The sequence below is a fragment of the Maylandia zebra genome, linkage group LG13 (genome assembly GCF_041146795.1).
Source record: "Maylandia zebra isolate NMK-2024a linkage group LG13, Mzebra_GT3a, whole genome shotgun sequence".
In the NCBI taxonomy this organism is placed as follows: domain Eukaryota; kingdom Metazoa; phylum Chordata; class Actinopteri; order Cichliformes; family Cichlidae; genus Maylandia; species Maylandia zebra.
In genome coordinates this window covers 8,128,831-8,146,492 of record NC_135179.1, presented here as the reverse complement: position 1 = coordinate 8,146,492, position 17,662 = coordinate 8,128,831, and the positions used below count along the sequence as shown (strand labels likewise).

At 40.6% G+C, this 17,662-nt stretch overlaps 1 protein-coding gene across 3 annotated transcripts in view; it reads right to left on the bottom strand.

Moving 5' to 3' along the window:
• The window catches only part of LOC101474016 (contactin-associated protein-like 4), an 87,387-nt gene that overhangs the window by 26,769 nt on the left and 42,956 nt on the right, over positions 1 to 17,662 (bottom strand). For all 3 annotated transcript variants that reach the window (XR_013101333.1, XM_076891468.1, XM_004553489.3), the window contains exons 6-16: positions 16,273 to 16,448; positions 16,028 to 16,153; positions 14,037 to 14,301; positions 13,210 to 13,359; positions 12,808 to 12,979; positions 5,246 to 5,352; positions 2,900 to 3,019; positions 2,523 to 2,723; positions 1,763 to 1,925; positions 1,364 to 1,491; positions 1,055 to 1,225 (exon numbers count right to left, since the gene is read on the bottom strand). Coding sequence is in view for 2 of the 3 variants with exons in the window: in XM_076891468.1 (XP_076747583.1) it covers positions 1,055 to 1,225; positions 1,364 to 1,491; positions 1,763 to 1,925; positions 2,523 to 2,723; positions 2,900 to 3,019; positions 5,246 to 5,352; positions 12,808 to 12,979; positions 13,210 to 13,359; positions 14,037 to 14,301; positions 16,028 to 16,153; positions 16,273 to 16,448 (1,779 nt within the window). In the remaining variant the exon portion in view is untranslated. The remainder of the gene's footprint in view (positions 1 to 1,054; positions 1,226 to 1,363; positions 1,492 to 1,762; positions 1,926 to 2,522; positions 2,724 to 2,899; positions 3,020 to 5,245; positions 5,353 to 12,807; positions 12,980 to 13,209; positions 13,360 to 14,036; positions 14,302 to 16,027; positions 16,154 to 16,272; positions 16,449 to 17,662) is intronic.

Genomic DNA, 17,662 nt, shown 5'->3' with positions numbered 1-17,662 from the left:
ACTTTATCAATAACACTACACACACAATCGATATGCTGGGCATTCAGTAGTTTGCCTGGGGATACTTTGAGCATGAGACCCGTGATCAAACCACACTCTTTCTGATTACTGGACAGGCTGCACTGCCTCCTGATCTACAGCGGCACATCATATGCTCTCAGTGCAAGTTCACATAAACTGACACACAGACCATGCCAGCATCTCTTTTTTAATACTATGCTAGACTAGTCTGTTGTCATATTCAGGGGTACACATAAGTGGTCCGCAGGTGCGCATACACTGTCAAAATAAAAAACGCGCACCAGATAAGAAGTTGCAACACCCGTTTACGTACATAAGATTTTCTGGAGAAAGACAGACATTTGTTTAGAAATTTTAAAAAAGTCGAAGAAGCTCCTTTAAGCAATTACTTTGGTGTTCCTCCACCTCCAAAGAAATTTCAGAAGGAGTCCGAACCGCGAAAGAAGTGTGTATTCTCGGAAAAGTGGTTACTGGAGGTGAGCTGCCTTCAAACAAATAATGAACAGAGATGTGGTGCAAAATATGCCGTGAAAATCCCTCCAGAAAATCTTATGTACGCAAACGTGCGTTGCAACTTCTTATCTGGTGCGCGTTTTTTATTTTGACAGCACATGCACACCTACAGACCATTTATATGCACCCCTGGTCATAATGTCTGCTCTGCAGGGATGTCTGTGGGGACTTCCACCAGCAGATATAAATGACTGCAGGTGGGTCAAATGTTTCTTTTACATGGTAGTTCAGTGTTTTAAGTAGAGTGATAGAGAGCTACACGCTCTGGTGGTTATAAAAGCACTGCAGCTGGCTGCAACAACAACATCAAAAACAACAATTCTGTGATTTCCCAGAGGAGGAGAAATAAATGGCAGTGCTGCTGTAAAGTATTTCTTTTGAAGGGTTGATGGACACCATCACCTCGGCTGAGTTAAAACCACATGAAACTTTAACTCGGAGGACTCTTCTTCCTGCTCAGTTTGTACTCACATCTAAGTGAAGTCTAGATTAGACATCTCACCAGAGAGGTTTTACTCACAGTTGAGTTCAATTCGAATGAAGTCTTTGATGCCCAGGTTTTCCAGGAAGACACCAGATGATGAAGTGGTTTTAAACAGGAAGGAGATGTCGGCACTCAGCTCTCCATGTAATGTAGGAAAGTGGAGGTATGATGTCTCCTTGTCAAAAAATGCAGCATTCCAAACATTTTCTGCAAAATGCATGAAAGCATTTTAAACATGAAGCAAGGTACAGGAATGAGTTTACAACTCTGACATGACACACCTGCATCATTTTAAAAACATGTACAAAGTGACAAACTGACATTGGCACTCTGATTTCGACTTACTGTCTCCATGACAACGGAGAGGTCCCACCTTGTAGGTGCTTTCGGAGCCAGGTCTCTGGATATCACCCAGCACCAGAGATCTAACCGGGAGTGTCTCCTTATGGGTCAACAGGCCTGAGTCATTAGTCCTAAAAAATAAGGAGCAGAATTTTTTTTATTAAAAACAAACTCCAAACTAGAGGAGGGAAAGACATATCTATCTTTAGCATAAAATGTGATTCACTGTAAAGGATAATACATGTTGTTGATTTATGCTCTTGCAGCTGCCACACCTACAAAAATCTGCTGCACTGGCAGCAAATTTGGTGACTTATAAATGCAGTGAGGATATGAGCTATTTTTATAGCGGAACACGTCACACTATAATTGCTTTGATATGAGTATTATGATATACAGTACCATTCATTGCTGTCAGCATCACAGTTGCAGTGATATCTGGAGTCCACACAGTTATTTTGCAGACTGCAGGCACATTGCTGGCTCCCTGGTGGAGCTCCGCCCCAGTGAGTGTGCATTTGTCCCACACCTGGGCCTCCTACCCACCAGCTGAGGGGAGAGCCCTCTGAAACACACAGACATATCACTTATATCAAGTGACCGATCCCCAGATGGTAGCTATGTTTCTATAATGGGACACATTTTTGTAGACTATTGTAATCAATAAAAAAAGAAACACAAAAAGAAAAAGACATGGCTATACTGAATGATTTTATACCACAACCACAACTATATGGTAGTAAATTCAATCAAAAGGTCCATCCAATCATTCGCTTCCACTTATCCTTTTTTAGGGTCAGGCTGGAGCCTATTGCAGCTGTCATAGGGCGAGAGGCAGGGTACACCCTGGCCTGATGGTGGAATTGAACTCAGGACCTTCTTGCGGTGCAGCAACAGTGCTAACCACAGTGACCTGTGCTGCCTTGAGTCAAAGGTAAAACAGACATTCTGTTGATCATATCTCACATTATAAAAAACAATTAATTATTATTAAAAACAGAAACCTGTTATGATGCAATGTGATACACAATACACACTATGCAAGAGTCTTAACTATTGTCTTGAAGTACCCATGCTTGGTCCAAAATAACTTCAACTGCCTGTTTAAACTGCATCACAACAATACATAAATTTGGCGTTAAAGATCATCCAAGGTCTTTACCTGGTGAGGTGAGTAGGCGTGACTTCCTGCAATGATAAGCAATTTCCTGTTCGCAGTGCTCTGATAGGCTTATGATTGCTGCTAGTTGCTCCTCATCAGATGCATATTCAAAATGCACTACATGTGTATTCACTTCTGGTGATGGCTGGACTCTCGTTAGGTCTGTGTTGTTGTGGTGGATCACCATCCATGTGTTGTCCTCTGGTGCAATGAAAGAAGAATAAGGGAAAGCGTGTATTTTTAATTTTCACCTGTATCTGTATTTGTATGTATGCAGGACTGAAAGAGGAAGAATAAGGCAGGATGAAAGAGAGAGGGGAAGAGATTGTGCGCCAGGCATGTTGACGCGTGTGTGTTTTGATGTGTGTATCAGCTACCTGTCATGTTGCAGTATAACAGCTGTGGCTTGATGGGTCCGCTGCTGTCCACATCAATGTAATAATACCCCGAAATGTTGCCTTTGTGTTTGTAAGCCTCGCAGGACTGCTCGTATATTGCTGAGGAGAGAGAGACATCCTCGTCATCATCACTGCAGACATTTAAGTTTGTTTTTCCGTCTATGCAACTGCACAGTGGTTGCTCATTTCGTTTTTCAGCATCTGGTCTTGTTCAACATATTGCAAGTAACTTAAGATTTTTTTTACAATGTAGATGCAGAGGGACCAACTTTTCGCCACTGGATTATCTGTTTAGCTACATTTTAGTGATATTATTGTTACCATTTAATACACTCATCACTTTAATAGGTGCACCTGTGCAACTGCTGCTTAATGAATATGTTAAATTACTTCATCATATGGTTCCAACTCAATGCATGTGAGCATGTAGACATGGTCAAAACAATCTCATAAAGTTAACTATATACTATATAGATCACCAGCCCACTTACTATTTAATTTAATGCACTAGTATTTTTTAATTTATGGAAAACATTATAACTGAGAATAAATGTGACTGACTTTGAACATGACGTGATTGTTGGCGATAGAGGGCTGATCTGAGTATTTCAGAAACTGATGATTTTCCCACACAACCTTCTCTAGGGTTTAGAGAGAATGGTCTGAAAATGAGAAAATATCCAGCGAGTAGTAGTTGGGTGAAAGTGACTTGGTGATTCCAGAGGTCAGAGAAGAAAGGCCAGGCTGCTTTGAGCTGATAGGAAGTTACCAGTAGAGCTAAGGCATTCAGAGGTGCATGTCACATCTTGACGCAGATGGGCTACAGCAGCAGAAGACCACACTGGGTGCCACTGAGGAAGAACAGGAAACTGAGACTACAATTCACAGTTCACCAAGACTGGACAATAGAAGATTGAGAATCATCAGACTAGAGAACATTTTTTCAAGTCCAACCAGGTACAAAAAAGATGCACCTAATGGTTGCAAGTGTATCTGGCTATATATCTTCAAGGTTTATTGAATAAAGTTTATGCTAATATATCTGATTTAATTTTGCTGGTCTTTTTTTTTTTTAACTCTTATATTAGTGCAAAGCAACAAAAAATGAATTATTGCCTAATAATTGTAATTATTATATTAATATGAATTATGATTGTACTGTTTATACTGGTCAAATTAATGAAAAAAAAATGGAAACCTCAATAAAAGCTGAAGATATATTCTCTAAACCCAAATCTATGTCCACAGGTTGGTGCACCTTGATTAACAAAAATTATTCAGCAGCAGATGAATAGATGTGGATATCATATCTTGTGCTCTTGTGCTTGCTTGAAACCACTTGAAAGCATGGAATAAAGCACACTGTGAATGGGTGAATATAGTGAATGGGTGTAAAGAGCAATTTGAGTGCCCAGTTACAAGAGTGCTACATAAAGCTCTATACAAGCACCAGTCCATTTACCATTTAATTTAATGCACTAGAATCTTGTAATTACCACTTATCGTTTACAGAGGCTGCTGTTGCCACTGCTGAACAAAGACTGCATAGCCATGCTTGTCCTGTAAAATATCCAGTGATTTTCAGTTTTGTTAGATGGTCAAAAATGAGCACTTTACAAAGCCCTGAAAAGAAGAAAAAAATAGCAACGCTTTTGCAAAGGAAATTCATTAATTTGCTAAAAAGAAGCACATGTTACATGCTCGTCTTAGAAACTGCCTCATGGTTTAAACTAAAGTGCTTATAAAGGATGTATTTTCCAATAGAGTTGTGTATCACTTCTTTCATTATTTCTTGTGTGACCTCTAAATCACTCTGTTTTTGTGCTAAGAGTTATTCCATGAGTGCTTACAATCATGACTGCTGGAAAGAAGTTAGATCTCTGCTTGACCTTCTGCCACAAAAATGTCTGAAGGGAAAGTTAAAGCAGCAGGCTGTCTAATTCAGCGGCCCCCAACCTTTTTTGCGCCACGGACCAGTTTATGCCCGACAATATTTAAGGTGTCGTGGATAAATACAACAAAATAAAACTAGTACCGGTACCGAAAAAAAGAAGATTTATTCATAACACACGTGAAAAGACCCAGGAAAACCAAGTTAACGATAAAAACAATGACAACGCTGAAAACTGATAAAAACCCTGAAAACCATACATTTCACACCTGAGCCTCAACTCTAGCGGCCTGGTACCAAACGACTCATGGACCGGTACCGGTCCGAGGCCCGGGGGTTGGGGACCACTGGTTAACGGAAACTCCCAAACATGAGTTGAAATACAGATCTGTGACCTTTGAACGACACCACTCAAAAAAACATCATGGCCTTACAGCTGTGACAAGTGGCTCCGCTGTACCCGGTCCCAGAGCAGTTACAGTGGAAGGTGCTCCATGACTGACTGCAGCTGCCTCCATGTTCACAGTGGCTGGGGGAACATCTGAGAGACAGACAGGAAAGAAAGCACACGTCTCCATATCTATGTAACATTGTTGCAGGGGAACTACTTAATGAACTGCTTTATGACACACATCATTCTGTGTTATTGGTCTTCAGCTTAATGCATCAGTTATTCAGTGAGGCAATTGCTTTAAAATACCCCATCGTCATGAGAGAACAGTGCAAGTAGCTCTCGATGCCCAGTTTGGTGGAGAAAGGGAGAGAATGCATCAGTTCTGGGGTCTTATTAAAACTTGTTTGCTTAGTCTCAAAGACAATAAAGGCAACTGAAGACAAAAGATGGGTACTCCGGCTTCCTCCCACAGTCCAAAGACATGCAGTTTGTGGGGATAGGTTAATTGAAAAATCTAAATTGCCCATAGGTGTGAATGCGGTAGTGAATGTGAGTGCGAATGGTTGTCTGTTCCTGTGTGTTAGCCCTGCGACAGACAGGCGACCTGTATAGGGTGTACCCCACCTCTCACCCTATAACAGCTGGAATAAGCTCCAGCACCCCCCGCGACCCTGAAAAGGATAAGCAGAAGCGAATGGATGGCTGGATGAAGGATTTCATAAATCTATTTATAATAAACTTCACTAGCTGGGCCCACGTCCTCATTTTAGGTTTGACAGTGCTTCAGTAGGTAAAGGTGAATGGCTTGGACATGAATTGAGCTGCGGTTTGGGGAAGGCCTCAAAGGGGACTGGTGATGGCTCCCGGGCCTGGCAGATCCCCATGTACTAAATAGAAGTGAAGAAGTTAAAGAATTGAAAAGGAGAGGGAAGGTGGGGCCAGTAAACAAGAATGAACAGCTTGGTGAACTGGGGGAACATACATAGGTGAGAACCGAAAGGTTAGGAGGGGTGGACCCACTCCTGAAATTTATCTCCAGTAATGTGTACATTACACAAAGTCTAATGGGCTTGAATTAAGAATGTTAATATCTGTTCATAAGATGGACTACAAAATGAGTATCTTACCGCTACTCTGTTATTTTAAACTTTTTACCACAACATAAAAATAATGCCATTACAAAAGTTGGAACTTTAAAGATAACATATAGGCTTTCTGCTGGAAAGTAGTCCAACTCAATTACCCCTCCTTGGTTTGGAGTTTTGTGACCAAAGTTAAATTCACTTTGGTCACTTACCACAGCTGAGTCAAAGTGAAAATTAATTCATCATCATTTCCAAGGCATTAGTAAAGACAACTGAACTATAGTGAACTTTAAACACACTTTGATCAATTAGCACATAAACTTGATTTAGAGAGCTCATATAGTTCTACGCTCTTCATGCAGGGGAACATCTGGACAAGAAGCAGATTTTATTACAGCAGCTGCACCAGCTGTGAGTTTGACAGCCTGTTGTTAAAAATTCAAAACATACCAGCAGGTCATGCAAATGGAAAGCAAATTTATTATTAATATTTCAAATTCAAATTCTTATTTGTCACGTACACAGTCATACACAGTACGATATGTAGTGAAATGCTTGGACAACTGCTCGTGACCTAAAGAAAACAAAAAAGGAAAAGGCTATGAATAAGATAGGAAATAAATATGAAAAATTAAAAAGGGTAAATTTAACTAGGAAGGAATAAAATATAAATTAAGGTTAAAAATGAAATAACTGTACAACACAAATTAGAATGAAGGGTAAATTTAACTGGGAGAATAAGATAAAATATATAAATTAAAGTTGAAAATAAAATAACTGTACAACAAAATACACAATATAGAACTATATAAGAATGTATGAAGAAATATAAATAAATATATACACAATAACAGCAGCTGTACAAGTATTAACCGGAAATGAAGAATATAGTGACCAGTGTTGTGCAAAACCAAAGTCCAGAAAGTCCAGTGTGTGTGTAAGAACTGTATGTGTGGGTCAGTACTGTGTGGTGGTGTGATTGAGAGACCGTATCGCCTGCGGGAAGAAGCTCCTCCTCAGTCTCTCTGTGTTGGTCTTCAGGGAGCGGAATCGCTTTCCTGACCTCAACAGAGAGAACAGTCTGTTGTTGGGATGGCTGAGGTCCTTCACGATCTTCCTGGCCTTGGTCCAGCACCGCCTGCTGTAGATTGAGTGCAGGTCAGGGAGCTCGGAGCGGATGGTGCGCTCAGCTGACCGCACAACCCTCTCTAGAGCTCGTCTGTCCTGCATGGTGCTGTTCCCGAACCAGGTTAAGATGTTTCCCGCCAGGATGCTCTCTATGGTGCACGAGTAAAAGTTCCTGAGCACCTTGGAGGGCAGTTGGAAGTCTCTCAAGCGTCTGAGGTGGTAGAGACACTGTCGGGCCTTTTTCACCACAGTGTTGATGTGACAGGACCATGACAGGTCCTGCGTGATGTGAACTCCGAGGTATTTGAAGCTGTCCACTCTCTCCACTGGGCACTCGTTGATGACGGGGGTCTGGTAGTTCCTCTCCTGCTTAGTGCTGAAGTCCACTATCAGCTCCTTTGTCTTACTGACGTTTAGAAGGAGGTTGTTCCTCTGGCACCAGTTCTCCAGATTCCTAATCTCCTTCAGGTAGGCCGTCTCGTTGTTATCAGAGATCAGGCCCACCACGACGGTGTCGTCAGCAAACTTGATGATGGTGGTGGAGCTGGTAGTGGCCACACAGTCATATGTGTACAAAGAGTACAGCAGGGGGCTCAGAACACACCCCTGGGGGGCTCCAGTGCTGAGAGTGGTGGAGGCTGAGACATGTCCGCATGATGCACATGATTACACTTTGCCTATTAAGTTGATATTTTTAATAAATGGTTGGATGGCGCCTCATTTTGACATCTGGGATGGAATGATCTCCTCTCCTCACATAAAAAGATGGTCAATAAAGGCAGTGGAAAAAAACAAAACTATACACACAGAAACACAAAAAACCCAACTTATATAAAAATCTAAAACAAATATATTACAAAACCCAGTGACAGGTGGAGGGGTTGAAACAGACAGCAAAGCAGACTGGTGCCAGTTGTACAGAAATAGACCACTAAATTAGAAGGTTGGGTTTGCTATTTGTATGTGCAGGTGTGTGTATGACACACATAACACGCCTATGCCAATATCTCAGCTTCTGCGACAGTTTTCTTTACATAAATATTACCTTTTTAAAAATAACCACACTGGACGCAAATCATTATTCATTAAGAGTCTATGAAAGCCCACTGCTGGCTAAACCTTGTTCTTAACCACTGTTATGTTTCCTTAAAAAGTCCAGGGGGGTATTTAAACTAAAAAAAGTTCCATCAAAATAGAGAAGTGTCACGGGCTGCCGGGGAAAGCCGTGTGAATTTAACAAAGGACCCAAGATGCGGATATGCAGTGAAGTGAGAGGGCTTTATTGACACAGAACCCGAGTGATAACAAACAAAAGGAGAGTGTGGCGAAAAACCAAACTTAGACATAAACTACACTGGGAAAACTAAAACCTAAACAACAAACCTGAACACGAGAGAAAGCGACTTGCAGGGAGAATTCACAGGATGACGGCGGGAGATTCACAGACAAGAAAACACCAAATAACACAGACGAACCAGCAACAGGCAGGAGAACACACAGGGCTTAAATACACACAGGATGGAAGCACACCTGGGTGAAATCACAACTGACGAGGCAGGGGAAACGTAAAGTGAACACACTCACATAAGACAAGGACCTTCAGAATAAAACAGGAAACTAACAGACACAGAACCAGACAAGACACTGAACATAACAGACAAGACATAACAGAATAAACACGAACACAGAATATTATAAAGAAACACAGAGCACTGAGTCGTCGGACTCAGGACCATGACAAGAAGACAATAAAACTGTAAGTTTGTTGCCAAACAAAACAGTAAGTCAATAAGACAAAATGACTGAAGCACCACTTCATCCCACTCAGTGGGATGAAGTGGTGCCAAACACAGCTCACAAGCAAAAGCTACAAAGGCTCTCAGGGCTGGAGCGCCCCCCCCGGTCTTTAATACTGTGGCCTAATTGCTGAGTAAAATCAGCTGCACAGGAGGGTGGCACTTAAGGCCAGAGGGCGAGTAAGACACCCTCATACAGGATAAATCACTACAGGCCCTGCTTGTGCTGTATGGACCTCACATATTAAATACTGCAAAACCAGATTAATCATCCACAAGAAGTGATGTTTAAATTCAGCACAGCCATTACAAAACCTCCTATTTATGGATGCAAACAGAACCATCGGTGTGCTGAGCAAATACCACCTCAAGTTGCTAAAATATTTCATGCCTTTTAATGTGAGTGTGTGTTAAATAAAGTAATTGCACCTAATGCACTGTGATTTTACTTGGATGAGGCATTGACAGCTTCAAGCATGAGAGTCAAGCCTGACCTAAGTGGAAAATATAGAATTATAAGATTGAAAGGAAACTTGCAGATTTACAGTACACAGTTGTATGTGTGAGAATAATACATCACTGGACAAAAGTACCTGAATTTTCACAGCAATTCGTGTCAAAATTACACACCATAGAACAAGTCTGAGAAAACTGTGCTGCTGTTAACTTTTTCCTCCTCAGTCTTCCTGTGTAAAACACGGAAAGCAGCAAAGCGGATGACTGGAGGAAAAGAAGCAGAACATCAGAAACAGTGAGAGGAAAAGGAGAACATGGAGAGAAAGGAAAGCGGAAATAAAGTTTGGGGTGTGTTGAAGGAGAGGAATGAGCAACAACGGGAACGAAGGTTGGATGAACAGAGCAGTGAATGAGTACGTAAATATATTTGGAAGGGGAAATGAGGTCAGCAAATTGTGACTGCGGAGAGTGAAAAAGAAGGGGAGGGAGAGCAGCATCTATTTTTAATCTTTTAGTCAGGGGGAAATTTGCTGTTAGAAAAAGACTTACTCAGCAGCTCTGTCAGATGGTAAAGTTTGTTTTTTTAACACCCAATTTCTTTGCTTCTTTTCTACTTAACCTTTGGTAGAACCTCAAAATCCCATCCTTTCGTGAACCTCGGGACCAAAAATGGTCCCACCCCAAAAGTGCTCTAAAAATGTTATATATCAATATTTTTTTCTACTTTAAATTAGTCAATCTTTTAAAACTACTTCTGCTTAAAATATCCATGTCAAGTTTTAATTATATTTTCATTGTTTTAACCCTTTAAATCCCAGTTTTATTACATGAGCGCCCTGTTTTTTTAGCCCCAAAAAACAAAAAAACTAAATATTTTCCAAAAAAAACATTTGAAGTAATATTTGTTTGTTATTATAATTAGGCCTTTAGATGGACTAAAGATTGGCACCAACAGTCATTTCGATCGCCTTTTATTTTTTTTCCAGGAGCGCATTTCATAAAATGCACACTATCGACCACGCCCAAAAAGTGCTATAAAAAATTTATATATTAATATTTTATTCCACTTTAAATTAGCCAATCTTTTAGACCTACTTCTCCTTGAAATATTCATGTCAAGTTTTAATTACATTTCACGGATTTTAACCCTTTATATCCCGGTTTCGTCACATGAGCGCACTGCTTTTTTTGCCCCAAAAACATAAAACATAAAACATAAAATATTTTCCAAAAAAAACATTTGAAGTAATATTTTATTGTTATTATAATTAGGCCTTTAGATGGACAAAAGATTGGCACCAACATTAATTTCGATCCGTTTTTAATTTTTTTTGCAGAAGCCGAAAATGTCCCCAGGCGGCGCTGCTGCTCCTGCTCCCCCGGGGAGGAGTGCCTCTGCCGCGGGTGTGTTTCGCGCAGCGCCGGAGCATATGGTTCGGTTCCCGTGTCTGCAGCACACACTTCCGCTACCACGTGAAAACAAATACGTCATTTCCTGTTGATTAAAAAAAATTAATGCACCCTAAAACGATCCTAAGGGCAGAAAATGGTCCGGAACGAGCAGCGGGCCAAGCTGCTGCTGCACGCGGGAAATTAGTCTGCCTTTTCCGGGTATCTGTCTTGAGCAGGCCGCTGGAGAAGGTGTGTATGTTCCAGCAGGCGTCACATGTGGAACAAGGGCGCCACCCGGTCGCCAAATAAAAAATTACAATTCTAAGGCCCTGAGTCCAGAATGAAAGTGAAAGTTAAGCCATCGCCACGACGTTAATGGTAATAATTGTACAGTGAAAAATAGCGTTTATAATGGGTTTCAATGGGGCACAAATCGGCCACGAGGTTCGATAGTGGATGTATGCCTTTTATTCAGCCATTTAAGCTCATTTAAAAAACTCAGACTGAAATTTTAAAATAAAATGGGAAAAAAATACATGTTTGAAAATTTGGCTATACTCCATTAAACACAGTGGAAATGGCGTGGAATTAAAAAACGGAAAGGCCACGAAATGGTCCCAGGTTCTACCTTAAAGTAAGTTGACATGAAGCCAGGTGCAGCACTCCGTATTTCCTCCACCACTTTAAATATTTGCATTTATCATTCTTTTTTTATACATTTTTCAATCAAGCCTGAGAGTCCACTGATACATTTGGTATACATATGATCAATCAAGCACCACTTATTTCAACAAAGTGTGCTGTGGGTTGGAGGTGAGGGGTTGGAGAAATGTAAATCAATTTTTCAAGTTGACATTTTATTGAAACAAAAGCTGCTCTGTGGGTAATATGTGTGCCATTCACCAGTGGGCTCTAATGATTTGGAAAAAGGTCTAATGTCATGTTCTGAGAGCAATGTGTTATTGCTCACACACAGCACAACATTAAACTCACACAGAGGAGCTTAACTTGACATTTTCTGCAGTATGGAAAGAGAAAATAGACATGTTAGTGGCTGCAGTTGCTCGACTATTTTATGATATGGAAATCCCAGAAATATCGATTCTGTCAGACGGTAAAAAAGGATTTTTCAGCTACAGCATTTTAGTCCCCAGCATGTATGCATACATGGTGCTGGTGTCCTTATAAAATGTTATACTGTCAATACAAAGCACAGCACCAGATGCAGAGCACAGCCACACAGATAACCACTGGAAGAGCAGGAATGAAGAGGCAGCAATCAGGAAACTTGAAGAAAAGTTTAATCAGCACGCTGCTGAACACTAATTGCTTCGGAGTGTGTGTGTGTGAACGCCTCCAGGTTTATTTTCCTCATACCAGTTGAAACAGAGACAAGCTACATGAAAAATTATGACGTTTTCTTAACCAGAACACATTTCGGGAAACATTGACGCCATATTGCGTTTGTATCATATTCACTGTTGCCTAATAATCCACATGCGATCCCATTTCACAAAAAGGCTTCAGAGGGAGATTAAGGAGGTTTACAAAGCAAGCGTGACAACAAAATCAAACATTTTAATGCCAGTGAATCCTCTTTTCTGACAATCCTCGTTAATACAACAAATGCATTACATAGAATAATGCGTTTCTTTTCCTGGACAAATGGAGAGACAGACATAAGCAATACCCAATACATGGCATTTACATAAATCAGTGTCGCAAACGGCCCCTTTAGGTCTTACCTGTCAATAATGCCGCACATATCGATTTGCAGGTGACTGTAGTTTCCGATCAGCCTCTGCTGCACCTTGATCAGGTCCACTGGCCGGTTGTCCACAGTCAGTAGACGCATGCAGCCCTGGAAAGCTTTGAAGGGGTTCAAGCACTCCTGGCTATTTTCTTCAGCAGGACAACCTGGACAGAAGAGAAAACATCAATCAGTAAATGAAACACAAGAGAAATCAAGCCATCATTCTACCATACCACTGTATTATTGTAGGGTCTCTAACTTGCAATATAAAGAAGTTGTTGTGATTTGGCGCTATATAAATAAAACTAAACTGAATGCGCTGCGATGCAAGATTAGATTATATAGACAAAGATGAATAATGATGCATGTGTTTTATCGTTCATTTCTCGCTTACCACCAAAGAATATATGACCTCCTGTGGTAATTAAAAATGAGGGGCTCGCGTGAGCACTGGCTCCTTCATCACCATCCACTGTGATGGTCAGACGTCCTCCTCCTGATATCAAGTCCACAGAGTGCCACTGACCATCATTCAGAGCTGAACCTGAAGAGCCACACATATATGTCTAAGTGTTTTTATGTTGATATCATGTTTCAATTATAATTTGTTGAAAATGGAAAAAATAGAAGATGGTTCTTGCTCAGGAATGTCTAAGTGTGTGATATTACAACTACTTTAACATAAGAACTCCCAACAATGCTTGAAGAATAATTTGCACTTTCTCAAATGCCACACAGCCTATAACAGGACATAGTTTCATTCAGTTCTATTATCACTCCTGGAAGTAGTTTCTATTAGGAAATGGTGACACTTGGAAAAATCATGCAAGCATACAAAAAGAAGAATACCTAAAAAATACCTGTGTAATTCTCACATTTGAACACTCAGCCATCAAACAGACTTCATACTACAGACTTATTATGGTTCACTTTGGACATCTGATGTTTGGGAGTCAGTTTTAACCACAAAAATGTCTTTCTGGAGTTGGTCAGGATTTTGTATCTTGATAAGTAAATTTGGATGTTTAGATGGTATCAGCTTGCTGCCTTCCAGTGTTTTGGGCTCAAAACAGAAATTTTTTATCACGATTTTTGATACTGAATTTCTAACATTAAGCTCCTTTTTTACATCACGGCTTTAAATTAGTCCAGTTAGTAAGTGCAGGCAGGATGGAGGCACCCGAGAAAGAGTTTAACATGATTTTGAGTTGTCAGACTGACCTGCGTTGAGCTCCAGGGGTGCCCTGCCAGACTTGTGGATCTGTAAATGTGCTCTGGCTTTGCTCAGGTAAAGCCAGACTCTGCCTTCTCGATTTGGGAGTTCAAAGGTCAGGAGCAGCCCGGCCTTGTTCCATGTCCGAAACTGAAGCCCCACTGAGATACCCAGCGAAGATTGATCTATCCTTGGTAACCGAAGGAAACTCTGGGGGCCGGTGAACGTCATGGCAACAAAAACGGGTTCAGAACATGAAAAGGTCACATTGCCCTGAGACAGATGGAAAAGAAAAGAGGAGACAGGAAAATATATGAATAGAGAGGAATGAGTATAGAAAACAATCATGTCTGAATATAAATTAGTTCCAAGGCTGTCTGGTGCTACCCAAATACACAAAGATGTCATCAGCAATTCTCCTTTAAAAAGCATAGGAGCATTACCATGATGATTATAGTCAGGCTTAATATAAGCACAGATCTTAGTGAAGACCAATGTCAGCCAAAAGATTTCTAAGGTCACACCAGGGAGCAGAAGTTTGGAGAGGCAAAAACAGATAGCGAGAGAGTGAGAAGCAGGCTTCGAGAAGTGGTAATTGCAGTAAATCCACCGCTGGGGCAGCAACAGTGATACGTTCCATTCCGTGTCCTCTAGTGGGAATACTGGGTTTCTATTTTCAGTTCAGCACAGAGCACACTGACACTTGATCAAATCTAAAAGCTCTTTGTGGGGTAGTCAAAGCAATATAGAGTAATGCAGACTGAAGAGGTGAAAGCTAAAGATGGTCAGTTTTCTTGTACATATTGCTGTAGCTTGATGAGATCTAAAAGCCACGCATACATTTTTATGTGCACAAACACACACACACACAAGCAAACAAGATTAATTGGTGAATTTAAATTGACTGCAGATGTGGACGCAAGGTAAATAAAACAAGTAAAGTGCTGCATAAATATATGTGATGAGGCACTTTGTGACCTGCAGGCATAAGTACTTTGAGTGGTCCACTAAAGACTTGAACGACACTATATAAATGCCAGTATGTTCTCTTATGTGTTGCATTTGTAGTTTTCCACCATTTTTACTAAAATATTTGTTTTTTACCCGACTTCATCATTTCAACATCCATTAAAATTGTCTCTACAAAGTGTGTTTGTAGTCAGTTTCAGCATCCATGCTCATTATAAACAAATATTCCACATTATGAATAGTTAGAGATTTGTGTAGATAGCAGAAGGGCCTCCAGAATTAATGAGAAAAAAGAAGAAAGTCAAACTTTCCTCTAAAAAACAGGACAAGAAAAATGAGATACAATATGTGCCCATGCTGTCAATATGTGTAAAGCATAGACATAAATGTAAGATCACTCTGCTAGTAATGAGTCTAGGAGGTGGATGCCATCCAGCCAAACAGGACTGGCAAGTTGGAAGATGATACTCCCCTCACAGAAGGAGAGAGACTCAAAAGCTATCAGTGTATCAACATCTGGAAGTTTTAATCTCACGGTGTGAGATTCAAAAGCAGCTGGCCAGGTGAGGTCATCATAAAATCATCACCAAGCATCACCAGAGAAGCTCTAACATGCAATGAAGGAAAGAGAAAGAAAGGACAGTCAAGAAACACCTGGACAGAGACCTCCAGGCAGACATCAAGAGGACAGAACTTACCTGGAGTTTAGATTGACTAGATGTTGGTCTGAGGTGCCATTTTTATCATAATAGAGGCCTGACAGAAAATATTTAATATGCAGAGAGATACATTGAACTATACTGAACTTTTTAAAACTAAATTAATTCCTAATCACATTTTTACATGCATTTAAATACATGAATATTGTGACATTATTTTTACATCGGCCCCTTTAAGAATTATTTATCTGTTTATTGTTTAAATCAAGTACTTTTACTTATAACTAGGTAGTTCTACTTTGACTCCTGTCTACACATTGTGAAAGATACACAAAATAGCTTTTTCAGCAGCACACTATGAGCAAGTTTACCTTCACTGTAACCCGCTGGTCTTTTTGTTTAGCGAGGTCTACCAGGTTCAGGCCATTGTAAACTGGGTTTTCCAGACAGCCATAGAATGACGTATAGCTGAAGCCCTGCTGTGCTCCCAGTATCATCTGTACAGGAGACAGAGTACACAAACAAGCAGATACAATAAAATGTCTGCAGCTGCGAGGTGGGTGTCTTTCTGCCATCTGTCTTTTCATGAGTTGTCATCCTATCCTCAAATACAGACCTGATCATGGTCCCAATGTGCAAATGTTGGTGAGATGTGCACCCACTCTGTGCTTTTGTCCACTGTGAGCTTGAGGTGATTGCTGTGATGCTCCACTGCAACGTGATGCCAGTGCTGGTCGTCTAGCAGGCTGCCCAGAGTCACAAGATACCGGCTGTCAGGAGACAAACTTTTTCCTGGCGCGTGGGAGGAAGACGAAGAATGACATGATCATGTAGTAACAGTGGTTAAAATAGAGAACAGTTGAATCTTAAAACCTTTTTCTTTACCAATGGCGATAAGTATTACATCACTGACTTTTCTTTCTGCAGGCTGTCAGGATCTTTTCCATGTAGAAACTGTTTATTTTAATTCTGTTTTCCTCCAAATGATTTCTGCAGTGAAAGAATTTGACTCTGACATATTTATTTCTAACTGCACAGCAGGAGCTATCGCTTCTCCTCCTCCTCCTCTCTGGAAATGAAGTTTCAAATTTCTCATCAACTTGAACTCCCCGCTGTTTTCTAGGTCTCTCAAGTGGTGCCACGGTGTCACAGTTTTCTGCTGGGGTTTATATCTTGGAAACAAAACTAAGGCTAGGTCTACATTTCAGAAAGAACCAGAAAACGCAGATGGCGAAACATTCAGTAATTAACACTAAATGGGGTAGAGAAAAAGAGAAAGAGAGGTAGATGGGTATAAAAAAAAATGACCAGTGAAATGCTTCTGATTCTTTCTACTCCCTAAAGTGTCAGCAGAGTGAAGCACTTTCACTGAGTGATGGGGGAGCTAAATGCACTCTGTCATTAAATATGAATTAGATATTGTTTGAAAGGAGACTACTTTGTCTGTGTGGGGAAAGAAAGAATGAGTGAATGAGAAAGGGAGACAGACTGGGGCCAAGTTCACTGTGTTCTGTCATCAATCATAATTGATCTGTCAAACAGATAGTTGGCACAAAAGAGGGAGAGACCTGAGAAAGAGATGGGAGTAGTCATCACTGATCAGCAGACTGATGTCTGCACCGCACAAGGATGAAGAGAAACAGGGAAACTGAGCAAAGGTGTAGTCTACTGACAACTGTTTTTTTTTCTTTTTACTATACTAATAACTTCTATGTTTTGGGTAAAATATTCACTCACAAGCCACTTTACACCTGGTTCAGCTGCTCATTACACCAAATCACATGGCAGTAACTCTATGAATGTAATCATGTAGACATAGTTAAAACAACCTGGTCAAGCTCACAATGAGCATCACAGTGGAGAAGATGATTTAGGTGAGTTTGAATGTGGTATTGTCACACTATCCCAGGCAGGCTGGTTTGAGTATTTCAGAAACTGCTGAACTACTGGGATTTGTCTGCAGAACCATCTCTAGGGTTTACAAAGAATCAACAACAAATGCCTTG